General features: G+C 62.4%; 1 protein-coding gene across 3 annotated transcripts in view; it reads right to left on the bottom strand.

Moving 5' to 3' along the window:
• Positions 1–21,839, bottom strand: part of SEPTIN9 (septin 9) — a 151,597-nt gene that overhangs the window by 74,997 nt on the left and 54,761 nt on the right. Inside the window, exon 1 of one of the 3 annotated variants that reach the window (XM_036110442.2) lies at positions 19,961–20,177. The exons of the other annotated variants lie outside the window; for them this stretch is intronic. Within the exon in view, the coding sequence (XP_035966335.1) occupies positions 19,961–20,015 (55 nt within the window). The 5' untranslated portion in view covers positions 20,016–20,177. Of the gene's footprint in view, positions 1–19,960; positions 20,178–21,839 lie in introns of those variants that run through there. 3 annotated transcript variants of the gene reach the window in all.

The raw sequence follows: 21,839 nt of genomic DNA, 5'->3' as shown, positions 1-21,839 counted from the left end.
AGCCCCTCTCCAGGGACCCAGGAGAAAAAGCCACCTCCTTTTCCTCTCCTGGAATCCACAAAACCCCAGATGGTAGGAGCAGTCGTCGGGAGTGACCCTGCTCTAGATTTACACCAGGAAATTTGGTGATGAAACAAGATCATTTTTTAAGGCAGGCTTCGCAAGGGACGCCCTGTACAAAGCTGCCTCCCCACGGAGGATGTCGTGACACGAGCAGCACCCAGCTGGGAAAAATTAGCAGACTGTCCTGAAGCTTCCCCCCTCAGAATCCTAAAAACACACCCTGGGTCCCAGGCACACACACACAGCCCCCGTCCTTGGAAGCCCCCTCCACCAGCTCCGGGGGGAAGGTGGGTGTGACCTCCCCCGGTGGCAGGCACCCCTCCCCTTCCCTGCAAGGGTAGAACCTGCCAAAGGGTGTCCACAAGTGGCCACGGAAGCCAACAAGAGTGCTCATGAGCTGGTCATTTTGCAGATTTGAGACCCTATGTGACCGTATGTCAGATCTGATGCCTGGGCAGAAAAGCGGCCTCTCACTGGACCCGTGGGGAGCCGTGGGGAGCAGCACGGAGCTGCCTCTTCTGTCTGCAAGATGTCATTGAGTCAGAGGGCACGAAAGACATCCGCAGCTGGACAGGACAAACCAGACTGCCTCGGAGCCTCAGACAGGTACGGGGCCATCATCGGGGAAGAAGAGATCCTGCCATCCATCCCCATGGGGCAGGAGGTGCCCCGGCTCTGCTTACATGGTTCCCAAAACAAGACTGCCCCCATTCCCCCTCCTCTGTATTCAAGTCCCCCCAAAGCCTCAAACCTCACCTGCTCCCAAAAGCCCTCCCTAACGGGCACCGGGAGTCTAGAGATGGTGGTCCGTGCACCTTGGCCTGCTGCTGGGAATTTACCCCCAGGCAATAATCCGAAGCAGAGGATTTATGTATGGGGACGTTTGCATCAGCGTTAAAATAGCAAACGCTGGAAACAATCCGGGTTTACATAGATTTTCTAAACCCATATGCCGAAGTCCTGCACCGTCATCAAAATCACGGTTTTGAAGATGAGAAATGTTGAGAATATTGAGTAAAAATAGCACGATACAAGATGCGTGCAAAGATCCGACTGCGTCTCACACGCACATGTGCGGTGCGTGCGCACGCTCGCGGAGGACGCGGTCTCTGGATGGAGTTCAGGTGGGTGGTTTGCTCCATCAGGCTCTCCCGCCTCTTCCCAGCACGTCCGCACCAAGTGTGGGCCGCTTTCCACTTTCAGGGAATAAAACCATCAACGCTCTTTTTTAAAAAACAGCCCTTGCTGCGAACAGGGGAGGCTGTGGATAATCACACGCTGGCCCAGCCCCACTCCTCCTGCCCCAAAGCCCGGCCCTCCGCAGCCCACTAACCACCTCTGGGCCCTCTCCAGATGCACGTCCGTCCGTGCCGTGGGGGTCAAAGCAGGAGCAGCAGGATCTGGGCCTGTTTAAGGAGGAATGCGTGGAGCACAAGGGGCCATTGTGAAGGCCCCTGCTCAGACCACAGGCTGCGGCGAAGCTCTCCGGCTTCCGGGCGCACAGAGCGGCCGGTCTGGGGAGGGGGCACCGGGGCTAGCCACAGAGCCCTGCTCCAATGGGGGGCCGAATGTCATGCAAGGAATGTTAGAGACCAAGGTCAAAACAAACCCAAGCACAACTCCCGGGGGACGGAGCGCCGGGGACACTGCCGATCGTGGGGTCCTATTCTGGCCTCAGGCCCCAAGAACACCTGCCCCGGCCAAGCAGAGCCTCTTCCAGGTAGTGGCAGAGCAGGTTCTGTCCGTGAAAGGGTGGCCACCCAGGAGCCAGGGTCGCGGCCCAGGGAACCAGGCAGGGAGTATTGCCCTCCTCCCCACCCTGAGCCCGCAGGGCAAGGCCACAGGGAAACGCCACCCCGGAGGTGACTGCTCGGCCGTCAGGATGCACAGGGCTAGCCATGAGGCCCTGGTTCTCCTCCCGTGGGGGCTGGGCCCTGACACAGGCCCCTGGCTCTGGGTCAAGGACTCCGGCGGGGCCTTGGTGGGGACAGAGCGTGGTCTCGTAGTGGCGGACAGGAGCTGGGGGCTGGGGCCACAAGAAGCTTCACCGAGTACAGCAGGGAAACGGGGCAGACAGAACAGGGGTAAGTCATGGAAGCGACAAATCTTCCAAAGGAAAAGAACCCCAGGCCACAAAAGCAGGACTCATTCCAACTAAAGAATGAATTACCTACGGAAAGAGGGGCCCGGCAGGGGCAACTCCAGGTGGGGGGGGGTGGGGGTGGGCAGGGCAGAGGGCCAGGGTGCTCTGGAAGGGCTGACAGTCGCGGCACCGTGTGGGGCGGACGGCGCTCACCGGACTGCGCTCCTCAGTCAGGGCTGTGGGGAGAAGCTCGAACCGGGAGTGACTCGACCTCAGTCGTCATCACTGAGTCTCTGTCCTACTGTGGCATTGACAGGATGACACGATGGTGCCTGTGACCCAATTATCACTGTTGTTCACGTGTGCACCTGTGGGTGGGTGTGCACGCAGGCGTGTGTGGTCACCCCAGGCGTGGCCAAGGTTGCACGGGCCTTACCGATGTCCCTGACACCCACGGGCAGCCTCTGCTGGTGCCCAAGCCTGGGAGGCAGCAGCCTTTAGGCTGTAAATGGAAGGTAAATACCCCAGCTGTCCCCCCTTGGGACAACTCTGGGGTGCACGGTGCAGGGTCCCCCGGCACTCCCAGTGGGCCCCAGCTGCCCACCTGCCTAACATGCTCGGTGCTGCACCCTCCAGACCATGCCCGTCCCGGCCTCCTCCACTGGGGGAGTACCTGGGATCACCCCGCCTTGGATCCCTGTCTCAGGAGCTGCCTCCAGGGGCTCGGTGGAGGGGAGATGGCTAAGGGGGCAGGGGGGAAGGGGAGAGAGGTGTGTCCTCAGGAAGCAAAACAGTCCAAAAGGAAAAGCTTAAAAACAGACCCTGGATGAGTGGGGCCTGCCCTGGGAAGCCGAAGGCCGCAAACAGCTCGGGCGCCACCAGGCAGCTGGGCCTTAGATTTCACACAGAGAACCACGTCTAACAACAAGCAAGAGGCCAAGTCCAAACAAAGGAAGAGCGGACGGATGGAGAGCAGGGCACCCATGGGTCTAAACCCTCTGCCCGGCCCCTCTCCCTCTGCCTCCCCAAGGCGAGGCCTGGCTGGGCTGCAGGGCCAGACACAGCCTGAGAGCCACATCCCATGCCAGCCCCACGCTGCTCCCACTCTGGCTCGGGTCTGGGGGCCAGCAGGGTGGCTAAGGCCTACGGGCTGCCCTGGGCTGGCGTGCACGTGTGACCAGCTGAAGGCGGCCTGGGGAGCACGGGCAGCATGCACGTGGCCCCTCTCCCTGGCCCTGGGACCACCAGCAGGCCTGCATTTCAACACCAGGCACGATCTTACCAAGGGTCCAGCCTGGGCCCCCTGGACAAAGAGGGACTGGCTGACCCCCATGAGCCCCGAGGGGACAGGGACAGCCAACAGCATCCCTGAGAACTCTGGATTCCCCAGCAGGTCTCTGCACCCAGGGGAGGCCAGGCAGCCCCAGGCAAAGCATGTGAGGTGCCCCCGCCCCGCCTTGATTTATTTGGATGACTGTCTTTCGCTTTGCGTGTGAGGAGGCACTCCACCCTCCCCCCACCAGTACCCTGGGCCTCGGGGACACAAGCATTCCGGGGTCCTTCCTGTTCCTCACAGCCTCCACCAAGGCCTGGCTCCCTGCTCTGGAATGGCAATGTGAGAAAGTGCAGGCTGGGTTTCCCAGATGGGGCCAAGAGCAACAAACAAGCCCCCTCCCTCCCTTCCCAAGGCCGAGCGGGCTGCCGCTCACGGCAGGGGGCCCTCCACACAGCCTCCATGGCACCCGGCCCTTCCCAGGCCATGACATTTCCAGGCACAAAAAGAATACAAAAGCCAGGAGTGGAGCACCAGCGACCCCCAACCCATACACATGCACGTGCGTGTGCGCGCGCGCACACACACACACACACACACGAGACCCCCTCGGCTATGAGCGGGGGAGCCCAGTGGCAGCTAGGGTCAAAAGCAGCCCCCAGACCCCAGACCTTCTCTTATTCCCCAAACTCCCTGGAACAGGCTCTCTGACAACCTGGCAGGCAAGCAAGGACACAGACGGAACCAGCCCTCCCCAGCCTCGCTACACAGTCCAGTCCCCCCAGGATGGGACGGGAGGTCCTACTTGATTCCTTTACAATGGCTTCCAGATTCTTCTATGTGACCTACAGAAGACTGGTCGAATGGTAGGCCCCAACATAGGTCCAAGTCCTAATTCCCAAAACGTTTGAAAGGGACCTTGCTTGGGAAAAGGGTCTTTGCAGAAGTAATTGAGGATCTAGAGATGAGATCATCCTGGATAAGGGTGGGCCCTACATCCGATGGCAGATGTCCTCCTAAGATACAGAAAACGAGAAGAAGGCCACGTGACGGGGGGCAGGGACTGGAGGGATGGGTCTACAAGCCAAGGACTATCACTGAAGCTGGGACGGATGCCTGGGACAGACGCTCCTTCCGAGCACCCAGCAGGAACCAACCCCTGCCCACACCTTGACTTCGGACTGTGGGTTCCAGAAGAGGGACAGACTAAACGGCTAGTGTTTTAAGCCATCCAGTGTGGCACTTTGTTACAGCTCCAGGAAATGAACACACCAACAGAACACGGAAGAGAGAAGGGAGGTCTTGCAACCACCGTGGCCGCCTTCTGTGGATGCTGAAGCCACTTCCCGCCATGACTCACCCCTCTGAGAAGGGGAACATGGGTACCCCGGAATCAGTCTGGCCTGGCGAGAAGGAGCCTCTCCCCCTTGGCCTGCATCAGGCCACTGGCTCACCCCTTCCCCCTCCTGCTACTTGCTCTCCCTCCCCGGCCTCAGAGCCTCCCCCATGTCCACCGGGCCAGAGCCCATTCATCCCGCCCACCTAGGATGTCCCAACTCACACCTATAATCCCAGTGTCACAAGACAGTGCACCCTGTTCGCTCCCAACACTGTCCCCCTTGGGCAAAAAGTTCTCTGGTCGGCCTCCCTTCAGAGGGCTCATTACTGGTGTTTACCCCTCCCCAACCAGAGGAGGGTCTCGGGGTGACAGCTGTCCAGTCCGGGAGACCCAGCAGGCAGCCAGGGACAGCCGCCGAGCAACTCCTGCTGCGAGAAATCTCTCTACACGGAGCAGAATGACGACACACAGGCACGGGGCCTCTTCTCCCGGATGAAGGCCCCTTTGTGTTTGCTCCTGCCATCTGCCCGGTCCCCTTGGGTCCGGTGACACCAGCGTCATTCTGGGCAGGTTTAAAAGTCCCCTAAGACCCTGGACCACATCTCTTCCTTGACTAAAGTTATGGGAACGTGTGCACATGCGCAACAATCTTTGCAGACGGAGGGTCTTATCCTCCCCTCTCTCAAACCAAGGAGAGAGCAGCGAGAGGGAACCCGGCTGAGCTCCCAGCAGAGATGCGGATGAGATAGGGCAAGAATGTCCTGCCCTGGGTGGGGGACGCCAGGCTACCCGCGGAGCTCTCCCTAGACGGAGGAGGGGCCCAGCCTGGAGGGAGAGGAGGGGATACATGACCTCTTGGCCTCCTGGGGTCGAAGGTTCTCAGATAAATGGCAGCCAGGGAGGGCAGGAGGGAGGCCCTGGGAGGGGACTGACTTCAAAACCCGAAACCACGGACCACAGCTTCAACGGCCTCAGAGGTCACAAAGCCCAGAGCCCTTCAGCCTGTAACCTCCTTCCCAGGCACCCTGGACACCCTGTGGGGGTCTCCAGGGGGTCCTGCCCCAGAAAGAGAACAGAGCTGCCGGTTCCAGGTCAGAGCACGGCCCCTCCCCCCACAAGAGGGTCCCCACCACCGACACAGCCCTCTCCCTTCTTTCTACCCACATCCTCCAACTGCCCACCGCTCCCCCAAACACACTTTCCCCCAAACCTCGGGATGCCGCCCCGGCCCCACCCCTGACCGCGGAGCAAGGATAGTCCATGAAAATCCCTCTGCATGGGATGCCTGGGGGGCTCAGTCGGGGAAACCTCTGCCTTCGGCTCGGGTCATGATCCCAGGGTCCTGGGATCCAGTCCTGCATCGGGCTCCCTGCTCCTCCCTCTGCCTGCAGCTCTCCCTGCTTGGGCACTCTCTCTCTCTCTCTGACAAATAAATAAAATCTTGAGACAGACAGAAAAAGAGAGAGAGAAAGAAAAAGAAAAGAAGGAAGGAGAGAGAGAGAAAGAAGGAAAGAAAGAAAGAAAGAAAAAGAAAGAAAGAAGGAAAGAAAGGAAGGAAGGAAGGAAGGAAGGAAGGAAGGAAGAAAGAAAAGAAAGAAAATCCCTCTGCAAACCAGCCCTGGTGCACCCGCCCGGCCATGCCCCCGGTGGCTTCTCTCCCACTGGCCACTGGGCCACCATGGCAGAGCAGGACCGTGGCACCGAGGACATCTGGGCTCCACGGCGCAGGCCGACCTGCCAGGCCGCGGTCAGGGTGGGGGGCCAGCTACCTAGGGGGGCTACTCCTCCATTCTCTGCGCTCAGCCCAGCAACCTCGCACCCGGGCGCTGGCTGTTCCCGATCTGCGGGGGCAGAGGAACCCCCCCTCCCCTTCCTCACCTCATTGACTACTGGGGTAGATGGTCAATACACTTAAAAAAAAAATGAAGCGAAAAAAACCAGTCTACTACCAGGGGCCACTCGGCCCAGGTGGAGCCCTCCATTAATCACGCGGCCTGCCGAGGGACGCCACGGCGACAGATGGAGCTGCCTGTGTTGTGGCCTCGGGGCGGGCAGCAAGCGGGCGCTGCCCAGGCCAACAGGAGCTTCGGCCTAATTACAGGGGAGGGTGACCCCAGGGAGCAGGGGTCAGGCGCCGGTCAGAGCAGCACCCAAGAGTCAGCTGCTCCCCAGGCCTCCCGAGGAATGGTGGGGGTGGGGGACGAAGGGACGCAGTGGCCGCAAAGCCCCACCTGCACCACGTGGACTTGTGGTTCAGGTTCCGCCAACCCAGAGGGTGGAGTGGACTTGGTCTCTATCCTCAAGGACAGGAGTGGTCTGGCGGGGGAGGGGGCACAGAAAACTAAAAGGAGGTGGTGAGTTTGTTGTGTGGAAGAGACCACAGCTGGACACTGAGAAGATTCTGGAAGGGGCTCCCAGGGAGCAGTAGCACCTCCACGGGGGGGGCGGCGCCTGGCTGTTCCAAAGAGCCTGGGGGGGCGGGGGGTGCTAAGTGAGGCGGCCTCCAGGGGCCCTCCTGCTCTGGGCCTCACTGGGCTCTCACCAGGGACGGCAAGCTCTTGGTCAACTCTACATATGCATCTAGAACGTGAGGAGACCCTTGGACAGGTCCAGCAGGTGGGCCACGGGCAGCTGCTTGGAGGACGGCAGACAGAACCCACCACACTCCTAACGCACAGACGTGGAGGCTGGGCCCGGGCGGGCCAACGTCCCTCAGAGCCTGGCCTGCCACTCCCCACTCACCCAACTCACCCCAAGCCTAAAACACTCTGCTGCCCCTCAGATGGGTCACTGCAGCAGGTTGAAGAGTGGTCCACAAAAGGCATGTCCACGTTCTAGCCCCCAGAACCCATGAACGGGACCTGATTTGGAAATAAGGTCTTTGCAGATGTGATTAAAAATCTCAAGACGTGATCATCATGGATTTAGGGTGGGTCCGCAAGTGGATACTGAGCGTGCTCTTAAGAGACAGGAAAGACAAGGCCATGTAGAGGAGGGGGCCACGTGAAGACGAGGCAGGCAGGTGACACGTCCACAAGCCACGAATGCCAAGGACCGCGGCCAGCCCCGGGAGCCAGAACACAGGCCTGGAACACATTCTCCCTTGGGGCCTCCAGAAGGAACCAGCCCGGCTGATGCCTGGATTTGGGTCTTGGGGCCTCCTGGCCCGGGCTTTATGCCCCTCAGCCCATGGGACTTTGCTAAGGCAAACTCACAGCTCCCGCTGCCACCCGGCCTGCTGAGCCCTCTCTCCCACCTGTGCCCGAGGTCCCCCGAGCTGGTCGCACACACTTGTCGAGTCCATGTCTCACTTTCTGGTGCCCACCTGGCCGCAGCTTCCAGGCAGCGGTGAATGTACTCTTTTCCCATTTTACGTTGGGTCAGAGAGGCTCCGAGCGTTCATCTGCCCTGCACGGCTTCAGGGGACGGGACAGACCCCCCCCCACTCTGAGCAGAGCGGGCAGCGTGCCCCAGCAGCTGGCCTGTGGGGCGTCCTCCCTTTGCCGCACGAAGGGCCTTGGGGGCAGGCAGTGTGTGATCCTCAGCTCCCTGGCTGCTGGGCTGCAGGTGGGCCAATAAATGACCCCTCCAGGGCCACACCCCATAAAGAGACAACCCTCCATTCTGCTCCTGGCCTGCAGAAGAAACGGAAGCGCAGTCTACAGTGAGCTCTAAATCCTGTGCCAGAGCTCCTGGCAGACCACCGCCACCGCCACCCCCCACCTCCCAGGGCTGCCAACCCAACCCCAGCAGCCCTGACCCACCCAGGCAGGGCCCGGGCTGCCAATTGCCACTCCCGATTCCTGCCTCTGCGGCCTCGGGGCAGCCAGACCCTCCCTTCCACCTGCTGCAGGAGCCATCACCCGCCCAGGAACCGCCCAGGGTCCACCGCTCAAACAGGGACCCAACCCCCCTACCCCCCCGCGAACACCCCCGTCAGGGGCAGGAGACGGAGCTGCCTGCAGGAATGATACTTTTCTTAACTAAAAAGAGAGAATTTTAGCTCAGTAGTCAATATAACTGCTCAGTGTGGGAGGGTCAGGGGCAGCTCCGCTGAGCCCAGGGCTGGGGAGGCTGCCTGGGCTGGACGGATGACCCCTCTGGCCTCAGTGTCCTGGTGACAGACCAGAAAGAAGGGCAGGGCTGAAGAGCCCCTTCCGGCCCTGGCACCCTCTGCCCCGAGGGCCATTCTGAAGTCCGCCGGCAGCTCCGGCTACGCTCGCTGCTCCTCAACCAACCGGCAATCCCCGCGCTCAGCAGAGCTGGAGGGGCCCGGCCAGGGATGCACAGGGAGGGCCAGCCCCCCTCCGCCCCGGGGTTCTGGCCACGTTCCTCTGGGGCCAAACACACAGCTGGCGGCCGCGCTCACCTCTGGACCACGCGGCCTTCCCTCAACCACCCAGCAGCCCAACCTGGAGCTGGAAAAGCCAGTGGGCACCCATCTCTCTAGCCAGCGTGGGAGCCTGGGTTGACTGAGTGATTTTTCTTTTTTGACAATAAACTTGCAAAGATAACATCTATTGCTCTTTTCCTGGCTCTAAAAGCAATTTATGTACAATGTAGAAAATTTGTTAGACGCAAAGGAAATAGAAAAAAAATCATCGATAAACCCACAACCCAGAGAACTACTTCAATATCTTGGCCAAGGTCCTTCCAATCCTTCTGCTGTGTATATATGTGCCCGTGTTTTGTAAGCAGGCTCGTGCAGGGACGCGCTCTGAGCTGCCCTCCGGGTAGCATCACACGGGTCAAATCGCTACTCGTTCTAGCACCAGCTCTCTGAATTCCTTTGTAGTTGTAAGGTCCTGGTTCCCGATCGTTCTCACCGCTGACCGCTGGTCAGATTCATTTCTGGAACTTGTTAAAAAATCAATTGCCAGTCCCAGCCTCCTGGAGGTTCTGGATCAGGAGGGCTGAGTGGGCCTGGCACGCCAAGGTGCGTCAGAGGGGAAGCCGGGGGAGGCCCTTACAAGCCTCCGCTCCACCACCACCCCCTACCGAGAATCCTACAAAAAGAAAATCCTAAGCACCAACCATCAGGGGGGCCGCCTTGGCCAGAGACCTTGGAGATGCCAGCTCAGCAGCCCCACCTGCCCCCACCTGCCCCAAAAGTCACCCAAGGTCGGTGTCTAGCCTCAGCTGCCACCATTCAGCTCCCGGATCAGTCATGACCCGCCCCAAGGACGCACTGGGCACTGCTAGGGACAGAGGCACATGTGACGAGGGGGGCGTGTTGGTCACGAGGCCTCAAAACCTGCCCACAGCCCACACCGTGTTGACCTTGGACAGAGAAGGTCCAGGCAGCCCGGCGCCCCCACAATAACACACGGTTTAACTCACCTGCTACGGGAAACACAGACAGGACAGAGGTACAGCCCGGCACGCAGGGCCCCCGCCCACCTCCCACCTCTGCCAAATCTGCCCACTCCTCACCACAGACCGTCGCCCTCCTGGGGACAGGAGCAAAGCTTGCTAGTGGGTGTCCCTGCTGTAGCCATCTGTGAGCCAGGACTTGGCAGCAAGGTGGTCCTGGATCCCCAGCCTCCAGGACGGCGAGGGATGAACGCACGGTTTAAACCCCCACCCTCAGGTTTTTGTGACAGTGCCCCAAACAGACCAGCACAGTCCCCATCTCCACCAGGGCATCGGACACTGCCAGGCGTGTCCTACAAACCCAGAAAGTCCCATCGCTTTGAACTTCTAACAGCCGACGTTGTGGAGTGCTTACTCCACGCCGGGCACAGCTCTGAGGCCCATTTAATTCTCATGGCCACCGCAAGACACGGCGACTTTATGCCCTCCCCATTTCGCAGATGGGAAGCCAAGGCCCGGAGAGGCAAGCGACTGGCCCAGGATCACAGCCTGGGCGCCGGTGAAGCCAGATCCCAGCCAGCATGCTAACCAGCATACCACTCTGACTCCAAACCCCACCAGCCCCCCGCCCGGAGAGCCACATCCTCAACGGGAGAGCGCCCGCTACCCCTCAGTGCTGCACTGAGCCCTGAACCCTCACCCCCTCTCCCAAGCTCCCCGCCACCCTGCAGTGTGGGCACCGTGATGCCCGCCTCACAAAAAGCCGTCGTGGAGCCGGAGGGCAGCGAGGCCGGGACTGGAGGAAGGGCAGCCCCCGCCAGACTGCAGGCTCTGGATGCCCAGCTGCTCCCCACCCACCGCTGACATTTCCATCACAGCCTGGCAGGGTCAGCCTGTGGAAGGTGGCAGCAGGGAGGGCCAGAGGGCAGGATCCAGCAGTAGGGCGGGATGGGCAGGTGCAGGTCCGGGTCAGGAGGACCTGGGTCTGCCTGCCAGTGTGGCCTGAGGCCAGGGGTGACCTGAGTGAGCCTCAGCAGCCCGTCCACCTTGCTGGACTCTGGGAGACTGAAAGACTGAGCATATAAAGTGCCCGACCCAGTGCCTGGCACGTAGTAGGTGCTCAATAAAGGAGATGCTTATGGAAAGTAACAAGAGCCAGCTCGGGCAGAGGACATGCCTGTGAGCAAACGGGTAACAGCTGGAAGGGCCGGGGACTTGGGTCAGAAACAAAGAATGCGGGAGGGAGGGAGGGGGAGGGGAGGGGGAGGGGAGGGGGGAGGGAGGGAGGGAGGGAGGGGGGAGGGGAGGGGGGAGGGGAGGGGGGAGGGAGGCCAGAGCCGACAGCTGGCTCCAGGGCAGCTGTTTGCAGGAGCCTGGCTTCATCATTTAAATATTAGGAGAGATGTAAATATTTGAGTGCACAGGGCAGGGGGGAGATTTCCTCCCTCACCAGTGTCCCCATCCCCCCAGCTGCCCCGAGACTCGGTGTCCCCCAGGGCCAGGGGCTGGGGCGGGGACAGCCACCCAGGAGGGAGAGGACACCACTCCACCGCCTCCTACAAAGGTGTGAACAAATGATGAATGACGGCCTTCCCCATCTCACCCCCGAGGGGCCCCAGGCCTGCCAGGGGTTTCTTTCGTAGCTCAGCAAAAGAGCAAAGCAGCCCTTCCTGAGGGTTTGTGGAGAAGGCCCAGGACTTAGAGCTCGCCGCTCCACCCCTGCTAGGTAACAAATCCGGGGCCTCTCCCCCACCTGGATCATTCACCACCCAAGTCCCTCGCGGCTCACCCAGCCTCCTGACCAGGAGCAAAGACGGAGCCCGGATCCTCCTTGCAAGCACAGCCCCAAGGGCACCTCCATCGGGTGCAGGCACCTCTACCAGGTGTGGGCACAACAGGATCCCCCAAACAAACTACGAGTTGGGAGAAATCACAAGAGAAGCCATCCAGCACCATGTGCCCAGAGACCCTGCCTGGTTAACTCCCACCCGGGACTCTGGTTAGGTGCTCCTTCCTCCAGGAAGCCCTCCTGAACCTACCCCTCTTCTCTTGAGCTCACACCTGGACCCCCAGAACCTAGAACAGAGCTGGCACCTAGCTGGCGCCCAGACAGCTGCTGAATAAAAGGAATGAGCTGACTGCTTCTCCCACTCCACGGATCCTCCTCCTGGCCCACCAGAGAACAAACGGATGCCGGCACTTCTCAAGCTGAACAAAAAGCCAAAATCCAGCCACTTTCCAGAGCACGCCTTCCCCTGACTTCTTATGGGGGACAGGAGGCAGGGGACAGCAGAGAAGACCACCTCTCCAGGCCTGGTTGGGAGCCAGGAAAACTTATATGCTTTTACTATAGATAATCTCGGTCTCCAGGGGACACGGGGCAGGTGCCTGGCCTACCACTCACAGGAAAACTGCCCACCCACATGGAACGGAGGGCCAAATATCCCAGCTCAGAGCCGGCTGCCTGCATCCAGGGAGGGGGCCAGCCCGGATACAGAATGAGATCCTGCCTGGGACAGTATGGAAATCCACCAGGCTGCTGGCCACCAAGGTTAGAACCAGAAACATCTCCATCTTCCAGGTCAGTGCCTAAGGGAGGGGAGACGGCAAGGTGCCTCATACTGGGGACATCTCTCTCTTCCCACCAAAAAGAAAGATGATGCTGTCTGTCGCCTAACCTCCCACGGGCAGAGAGGGGGCTGTCTGTGGCCCGGGTGGCTCCCTTCCTCAATTCCAGGGGACCCTCAGCTGTAGCCTCCCACAGGGAGGTGCCCAGGACGCCCAGACCCTGCCCCAGGGGACAGCCAGAAGCCCATCAGCAAAGAGAGCCAGCCACTGGCCAGCACTCCTCTAAGGGTCCGGGAAGGCTGTGCCTTTGGTTAGGAGACCAGATACAGAATCATGGAAAAAGACCTGACAAGGTCTGCAAAAGAGCTTAGCGTTCCAGCCCCTCCTTGGAAAACTGAGGAAGTGGGGCACAGAGGGGAAGGAACCCTGGAATTCCCCCACTGAATCCAAATAAGCCCCAGGCCGCAAGACCCCCCCCCACCTCCCCACGGCCCCCCATTTGTACCCAGGGAACAACCATGGTACCCCCAGCCAGACAGACAGGCCCTCAGGGACCAGAGGAGTGGAATGGCCAGGAGGTGGGGGGTGGGGTCACCTCTCTGCTTCCCCTTCCCCATCTCCCCTGGCTTTCCCAGGAGGCTATTCTGAATGTCTGAAGGCAAAGGCTCCCGGCCTTGGGCCCAGGGACACAGGAAGCTCTAAGCCTTGGGTGGGGAGGACACGCTTATGCATTTAAGGCCAGGGCCCTGGATTCTCTGGATTTTGCAACTCCACCCAGTGGAGGGAGAAGGCCAGAGTCCGTAGAGGTTCACCCTCCCGGGAAGGGCTATTAAAAACTCAGGAACATGGGAAAGAGAGCAGACAAGGAAAAACACCAAACGCAAGAAAGAGGTAGGCTGGAGCTTCATTCCAGGCTCCCCACCTTCTCTGCAGCCCCAGCTCCTGACAGAGCCCTGGGCTGGGCATGGGGACTCCACGGACATCAGACATCGGCGCTGTCCTCTTATCCCTCTGCCTAAGTTTCTGGGCACTGGCAGCACTTTTAAAAATGACAACAAGCTTGGGAGCTTCCAGAATGTCTCCTGGCCCAGGCTGAATGGAGCCTCCAGGCTCTGTCCCGACCAAATTAAACACCCGAGCGCAGAACTGCCCCAGGCTCCGGAGGCGTCCAGGGTGTCAGCTGGGTCTGTTTGGCTGGAGATTACAAATCCTCAGGCTTCTGGGACCATGTTCCAGAGAGTTCCGGACCGTTCGGTCTCATAACCAACTGAGAGAGCCTCCAAATTTGGGAAAAACCAAGAGGCCTTTGGGAAGAAAGCCACTGTTAGACCATTTTTCCTCAGTGGCTTTGTCAAAAGAAAGCACAAGAGCTTGTTTCCTGGCTAGGTTTCGGGGATGAATCAAAAACATGAAATCTCCCGGGGCCTCAACCCTCTGATGAATCTCCCACCGGAGCCCCTGGCTGCCCCTGCCCTCACCCCCTCACCGCGCCCCCACACATTCTACACACCCCACCAGGTCTTTGAGGATATTCAGCACGTAGCCCACTGTTCCGGCCACAAAACAGTGAGCAAAGAGGGGCTCCGAGCCCAGCGGGAAGCCCCTGGTCTGGCCAGGCAGGCAGATGAGACTCCTTCCTGGGTTTGGGGGGTCACGATAGATTCCCTGAGTCTGGCCCCCAGGTCCTTGCTGCCAAACCGGGGTACACTCCTATCTGTACCCCGAGGAGACTCTTCTGAGCAGCCAACTGGCCCAACCCCAGGGTTGCCTGGCCGGTAAACTGAACCGTGGAGGGGGCCGGGTCTCTGAATGGGACCTCCCCTGACCTCTGGGCACGCAAGGGGAAAGAAGACGAGGGAGCCCTGCTCTGCTCGGCCAGCGCCAGGGTCTGCGGGCCACAGCACCAAGGGGCAGGCTGAGGCCTCGGGCACTGGGCGGAGAGGTCCCTGGCTCCCGCGGGGCAGGTGCACCCTCTGCACGTCTGTGTGGCTCTTGGTGCCACCACGTCATGAGCGGGCCACCGTATCACTGCCCCCACCGGCAAGGGGGCCGCCTCTGTAAATGTGGCCTGAGCAAGTGCCCCCACGCGCCGGGCACTGGGCTGGCTGTGCCCCCCACTGGCCCTCGAGCTCTGGGTTTGTCTCTCCAGGCAGGGAAGCCCCCGGAGCCCCCACCCCACGTCCAGGCTCCCCGGGCCCTCGGCGGGCGGGGGTATAGAGCTCACGGGCTCCTGGGGCACAGGCAAGGCAGCCGGCCCGCCCCTGCGCTCCCCCTCGGCCCCAGACGAGACTGTTCTCTGCGCTCAGAGCCCACACACAAGCAGCCCTCGCCAAAGGGCTGCCGGCCAAGGAGGTTGCCCCACCTGCACGTCCCCTCCCCGACACGGCCACCCTGCCTCACTCCCCTTTCAGGAAGGTGGGCCGCCCGAGCCCACCACCTGTCTTCAGTCAGGTTGTCCAGCACCAGCCCGTGGCCCCCCATCTGAGATGCTCTGGGGTGGGGAACGGCAGAGGAGGTGGGGTGACCTCTCCAGGGAAGCAACCCGGCAGCCCACAGGAGCCCAGCCTCCACTCTGACGGGCAGAGACCTATGGCACCTCCAGGGAGCTCTGCCAGGCCAGAGGGGGGCTCCCTTGGCTCGGCCAGGAGCCTGAGCATCTGCTGCACTCAGAGGGAGCCCCGGGTGGGCTCCGCAGAAGCTACAAATCTGCAGTGCTGACCACACTGTGAGCCTCACCCCCAGGGGGACCAGACAGGCCCTTGCCTGTGGCCTTGGAACACTTCCCATCACCCAGATCCCCACATTTCGGCGTCCACCCCCACCCGCCCCTTGCAAATACCCACCCCACCCCCCAGGTCCAAGAACGGCAGCAGCACCCCCCACGCTCCCGGGAGCGGGCCCTGTGCTCGGTGCTGCCGGCCACATCCACCTAAATCCCAGGACAACCCTCGCGGAGAGGAGAAACTGAAGCTCAGGCTCAGACACTTCCCGTGAGCCACCCAGCTTTCGATGGCAGTGGGCTCGCCCTCGTGAGCACTGCACCACGTGGGCTCCCGGTTGCCCCATCTGTCACCTCTCTGGAAGGCCCTCCCCCTCTGGATGCAAACTCTGCCCACCTGCCTCGTTCCAAACCTTCCTGGAGATCCGCGTCCTCCAGAAAGCCTTTCTAGACAGATGCCCGGCAGCGTGAGATGTGCCCCCCACCTTCCCAGCCCAGGTGTGACACTCGGCCCGGCCCGGAAGCCCATGACAGAGGGGCTTCTGCTACCCCACACGTGCATGGCGGCTCTCCTCCCCACACCGAAGCCGTGGGTGTGCCCGGTCCCGTGTTCTGGACACAGAGTACCCGGCCACTGTCCCCTCATCGCTGCAGAACAGGCACCAGCCGAATGGCCCAGGCCCGGCTCCTCCAGGCCAGCCGAGTGAACTCAACGCCCACGGCTCCCGCCTCCTGCCCCAAAGGTGCCAACGACAGGGAGCTGGTACTCACGAGGGGCCTTGCGTCTGGCTGGAAAGCAGGAGGCGTCACCCGAGAGGCCCACTGGCATTAATCAGGGACAGGTCTGTACCCATCACCAAGCAACAGGCCTTGTCCTTCTGGGAGGAAAGGGGCACCTGCCTCCAGCAGGCGAGGGAGCCCCTGTCCCAGAGGTGTCCGGGCTCCCACATGAGCGGGCTTGTCCGCCTGGTCCCTTCCCCCCTCACCCCACCAGGAGACCCGCTCCCTGCCCCCGCCCCCCAGCCCCACCGGCCTGCTCTCCGGGGCCCAGAGCTCCAGGACCCCTCTAGGAGGGTCCTCCAAAGAGACAGCAGAGGGTCTCGAAAGGCAGGCGCAATCTGTACGTGACAGATTCTGCGGGACCGGAGCGCCAAGGTTCCGGGCCAGACTGCGTTTGCACAAACATCCAGGACTTTCAGGATTCCTTCCCCGCATGCGACTACGGTTCCAGCAGACAGCGCCGAGGAAGGCGGGCAGCAGCTGGCCGCTGCAAAGGCTTTGTTACACGAAGACCAGAGTAGTAATAGCGTTCGCAAGAACAGATTTGGCCTGCTCTCACCCAGAACATGCCGCCCAACGGCTCCGTGCCTCCACCGACCCAGGGTGAGATCGGGGAAGGAGTCATCCCTCCGGGCCCATCTTCCCGGGGGCCGGGGGGGATCAAAACTCTCTAAAAAAAAAAAAAAATCACATGAGCAAAATACAAAACTCTCTTCTTGCTCCTACGTGGGGGTTCTCCACAGAGCCCCAAGGTCGTCCTGCAAGGGAAGGCCAAGGCCCGTGTGGGACGTTCACGCCCATGAAGACCACTGCCACCCTCTCAGTGCCCGGGGGAGAAGTGAACCCGATAGACATGTCCATGAGAGAGGGCAAGCTGAGTCCCCATGCCTCCTCGACAACATGACAGAGCCAAAACAAGAAGGCTGCTCCCCAGGGCAGGGGACAGATGTGCCCGGGACGTGGGGCATCAGCAGATCCACACACCCCGCACACATCCACCTGGGGCGGCTTCCTGTCGGCCCTGCAGGGGCACGCTGCTCCAGTCTGGACACCCACCCTGCACCCCCCCCAGGTGCCTTCTCCTCTGCCCTACGGGGCATGCCACCCTGGCTCGGATACTCCCACTAGGCTCCAAACCTCCCAAAGACACCCGACGAGGGCCCTCTGGCTCCCCTGCAGGATTCCAGTCTGCAAGCATTGCAAACCACCCCCAGCGACGCCGTGGCTCAGAACCTGCCAGGCTTTCCTGGTGGCCCCTGGGGCTTCTGTTCTTCAGCAACAAGCACATGTGTTGTGACAGGCCGTGTCCGCGGGCCCCAGAACTCTGGGGGCACAGCAGTAGCTGAGGGGCTGCCAGTCTCCCCCCCAACCCCTTTCGTCCTACCTTGCACAAACCCCGAGACACCACGTAGGCAGCCCCACGGACCCAGACCAGAACTCCTCCAGCTCTGCTCTCACCACTCCAGCTGCCTCCCCAGGACAGTCCCAGCTCCCGGAGGGTACGCCTGGCCTGGCCCTCTGATCCGCTCCAACCGGCCCCTCCTTGTGCCCCATTCTCCAATGGACCAGCTCATTCCAGCCTCCCCCGCTTCTGCCTGCTGCCCGGGACCTGAGTGCTCTCCTCCTCCCTCCTGCAATTGAATTCCGACTTTCGCCCAAGGTCTGCCTCCTCCACTGCGACCTTTCCCTGCCTGGGCCCCGCTGCATTGTATCTGTCACTGCTCCTCTAGGTCGTGCACTGTCCTCCTTCTCTGACTTCGCTGACGGCTCCTTCCCCACCTCCCACCGTTCCAGGCCCAGCCCCCAGCACCCAAGTGCATTTGGAGCTCCTGGGACACTTAGGGAGGCCATGCCGGTCCCTGAGCTCACACACCCTTCCTCCCGAAGCCCGAAGGACTCTAACGTCCGACCCCTCTGCCTTTAGAGCCCTTTGAGCTTGTCAGAGCACACAACAGGACGACAGATACACACAGGGAACCAGAGGTTCCCTAAGAATGAGAAATCTCCCCCTGGACCCACAGGGCTGCCCACTGTCGCATCAGGATGGTCTCAATGAGGCCATTGTCTCCAACCAAATGAGAGGGTCAAGAAGCCGCTGGGAGCCAGGGCAGAGGCCTCCAACCTCTCCACAAGGGGCCCATCGGGGTCAGGATGGAGTCACACATGGGGACCCGGAGGCAGAGGTGCGAACTGGAACAGCTATAGGACCACACCACCCCCAAATCTCCCCCCGCCCCGCTTCGGGGCTACCATGGAATCCTGTCCTGCCCCACACACCCCGCTGCCGGCCCAAGGCTTTCGGGACCGCAAGCCAACCTCACTCCCACAGGCCCCAGGGAGGGTGCACGCGCGGCGCGGGACCTGAAGGGGGCAGCCGTCTCCAGACGGCCTGGTTCTCACACTTGGACACTTAGGAAAGGCTCCTGAGAGCAACAGTGGGAGTCTCAAAGGAGAGCCATGCTCTGGGCCCGAAAAAGGCGAAACAGAACGAAGGCGATGTAGGGAGACCCCGGTAGGAGCACATTATCCACGTCGGAACAGCAGGGCAAAAGCCACCACAGCCCTGCAGACCAGAACTCCCCTTGTTCGGTGCTCAGTGCCAGAATCACAAAAGTGCTCCGGCCACTGAGCCAAGAGCAGGCGCGTCCTCTGCATGGGTGTGCCAGCCACTAGACCCCAAACGCTCTAGTCTCTTCACACCCCTGCCCAAGCCAGCGCAGGCCCAGCCCAGAATCACAGCTGCCGCGGCGCGGCTTGGGATCCACCCAGAAGTGCCCCACAGAAGCGCTGACCCCAGGTAGACCATGCGTGCTGCAGAGCTCGGGACACACAGATCCCAGCCCTGGCGCTGCACCCCCCCCCCCCCAGGGGTTAGAGGACCTCCTGGCTGGGCCTGGCACCTGGACGTCTAAAACTCCTTCCAGCACAGCCGCCCCAAGGCCGGGCCCACCAGAGGGCTCTGCCCAAGGCTGCCTGGGAGCCCCTCGGAGGGGCGGGGGCTCCAGGTCCCAGCAGAGGCAGGCCCGCCCCTCACAGTTCCGGCCCCAGAAGTGCTGCAGACTATTGTGTGAGCTTCCCTCCCGACCGCTTTATTTACTCCCCAGGACGCCAGGACGCAGAGCCACAGGCAGTCACGAGGACGCCCGAAGGCGCACACTCACACACAGGCTCAGGGCTGGGAAGCCCGGCGCACTCGGACGGAAGAGCCCCCCAAGTCTCTGCACACTGTACACCCCGAAGGGGGGAGGGGACCAAAATGCGCTCCCGACCGGCCCGCAGGCCCCTCCTCCCCCGCGCCGCCCGACTCCAGGAGGCGGAAGGGGGTGTCCCGGGCCTGGATGGGGGCCCAAGGGGCGCCCCCCTCTAGACCCCGCCAGCCCGAGCCGGGTCCGCTCGGCGGCCTCCCCGGCCGGAATTCGGCTCGGTCCGGCCCCGAAATGTGTGGGGGAGGGCGGCCGCGCTCTGGGCAGGACGCAGAGGCGGGTGACCGGCTCCCCGCCCCGCCGCAGGGCCGCGGGGGCCCGAGGGCCGACGGGGAGCGCCGCAGGGAGGGGACCGAGCGACGGCCGCGAGGGAGCCGCGCGCCCCGGCCAGTTCCGCGGGCGCCCCGCGAGCCCTCGAGGGGACTGTCGCCGCTCGGCAAATACAATAAAAGGAAGGAAGCCGGGAGGTAGCGCGGGGGCCGCCAAGGCGCGCGGGCCCCCGAACCGGGTCCTCCACGTAGGCGACGCGGGCGCGGGACAGGGGGCGCGCGGCGGGAGGGCGCCCCTTCGGGGGTTCCCGCCCGCCCCTCCGCGCCCCCGCGGCGCGCCCGGCACCCACCTTCGAAGTCCGAAATGATCCCGTCCAGCTGCGCGTTGACCGCGGGGTCGGACATGGTGGCTGGCGGGCGGCGCGGCGCGCGGAGGGCGGCGACGAGGAAGCGCCCCGGCGGCCCGGGCCCTGCGCCCGCGCTCCCGCCGAGCAGAGCTGGCCGCCCGAGCCCCTCGGCCCCCGGGCTCGGCTGAATGAATGGGGGAGGCGGGCGGGCGCCGGGCCTCGGCTCCCCGCGCCCCCGCCCCGCCCCGCCCCCGCCGCCCGGGCGGATCAGGTTCCCGCACCCGGCCCGGCCTCCCCGGCTCGCACTGGCTGCTCCGCCCGCCCGTCAAGGCCGGGGCCTGGCGGGGGGGCCGGGGGGGTGCTGGGGCCCGAGCGGCCGCCGCGGGGACAGGCCGAGTCCTGGGCGCCCGACTCGGCGCCCCGCTCCTCCCCGCCTGGCCCGCGTCCCCGGGACGGCGACCGACGCGGCTCGCCCCTCCCCCCCGGACGCCCCGCCGCGGCCAGATGTGGGCGGATGTGGGGGCCGGGCGGCGGCGCGGGGGCGGCGCCAAGGGGGGAAGAGATTCCTCCCCTTCCCTGGGGCGCAGGGTTCCTCCTGCGGGAGGTTTTATTTACGCAGCCAAACAAAGTTCACCGTCGCCGCCGCCGCCACCGCCTTCCCGCGCTCAGCGCCTGCAAGGGTTAAGCGCCCGAGCTGCCCGGCCGGGGGACCCCCGCCTGTGGGCCCGGAGCCGCGGAGCGAGGGGCGAGCGCAGGACTCACATGGTCCCGGGGGGGGCGCCCCCCCAGCGACTCCCCATCCCTACCCGCCCACCCCCGGGGTCGCTTGCTGCACCCTCCGAGCCAGGTGACAGAAAAGGTGCCAGCCGGGGGGGGGGGGGGGGGGGGGCGTGGGGCAAGGAAGGAGCGCCCCTGCCAGAACAGCCAGGGAAATGTGCCACCCCCAGCTTCCACAATAAGGGGGGCAGCTTGGTGGCAGAGCGTAAACCTCGGTCTTTCCCCCTGGTAGGGCGACGATATTTCCTAGGATCTGAAGGAAGGAGTTCCGTAATGGGAGAAAGGGGGCTCCCCATCTCCGCTGAACCTCAGGCCTGGTCTTGCCCTCCAAGACAGCCGTTTCTACACGTGCCCCTCCAAACACTGATTAAATTCTGTCACCTACAAGGAAGGCAGGCAGGTCCTCCAGGCTGGGGACAACAGGACGGGTTGGAACTTGCGAAGCAAAAGGAGGGAGCCCCCAGGCTGGGCCCTCCAGGGCTGGTCCCCACAGCGGAGGGGGCCTCCCTTCCGCTCCCCCTGCTAGTTAGTTAGGCGCTGGGCTCCAACCTACTGTCCCCCTCATTATCTTAGACCCAGAACCTCTGCCGGAAGTCAGGCCCAGTGAGAGTCCATGGCAGGGAATATACCCTCCCCGCTGGTGCCCGTTCTCTGTGTGAGGCCTGGGAGTGCCTGAGAGCTGGTCCTGGGTCTCAGGTTGATCACTGCCACTCCCCTCCTAGCCCCCACACCCCTAGTCTGGAAAGATCCCAAATGGGCAAGGGATGATGAGGCCCGACTGCCATCCCAGGTACTCCCCACCTCTTTCTGAGAATACACTGGGTTGGATGGCTTTATCAAGTACATGAAATCGAGTCCTTTCTTTTTAAGAAAAGCAGTCACTCCCTCCCTCATGCTTTGGATATTTTGAACTATTTTCAACTAAGGGAGTTTGTGGACATGGAACTGCAAAACCACAGACATTTCAGATGCGCACACACCCTCCTCTGCCTGGGAGCCCGGGTTTCAACAAGGGAGTCACGGCTGCCATGGAGGGCACCCCGATGGCCTTCCCAGCGGCCCTGGCATGTCACGTTGGAAAGCCAGCACCTAGGCCTGCCTGACG

This window comes from Halichoerus grypus, chromosome 2 (assembly GCF_964656455.1).
Source record: "Halichoerus grypus chromosome 2, mHalGry1.hap1.1, whole genome shotgun sequence".
Classification (NCBI taxonomy): Eukaryota; Metazoa; Chordata; class Mammalia; order Carnivora; family Phocidae; genus Halichoerus; species Halichoerus grypus.
This window is presented reverse-complemented; position numbering and strand designations above follow the sequence as displayed.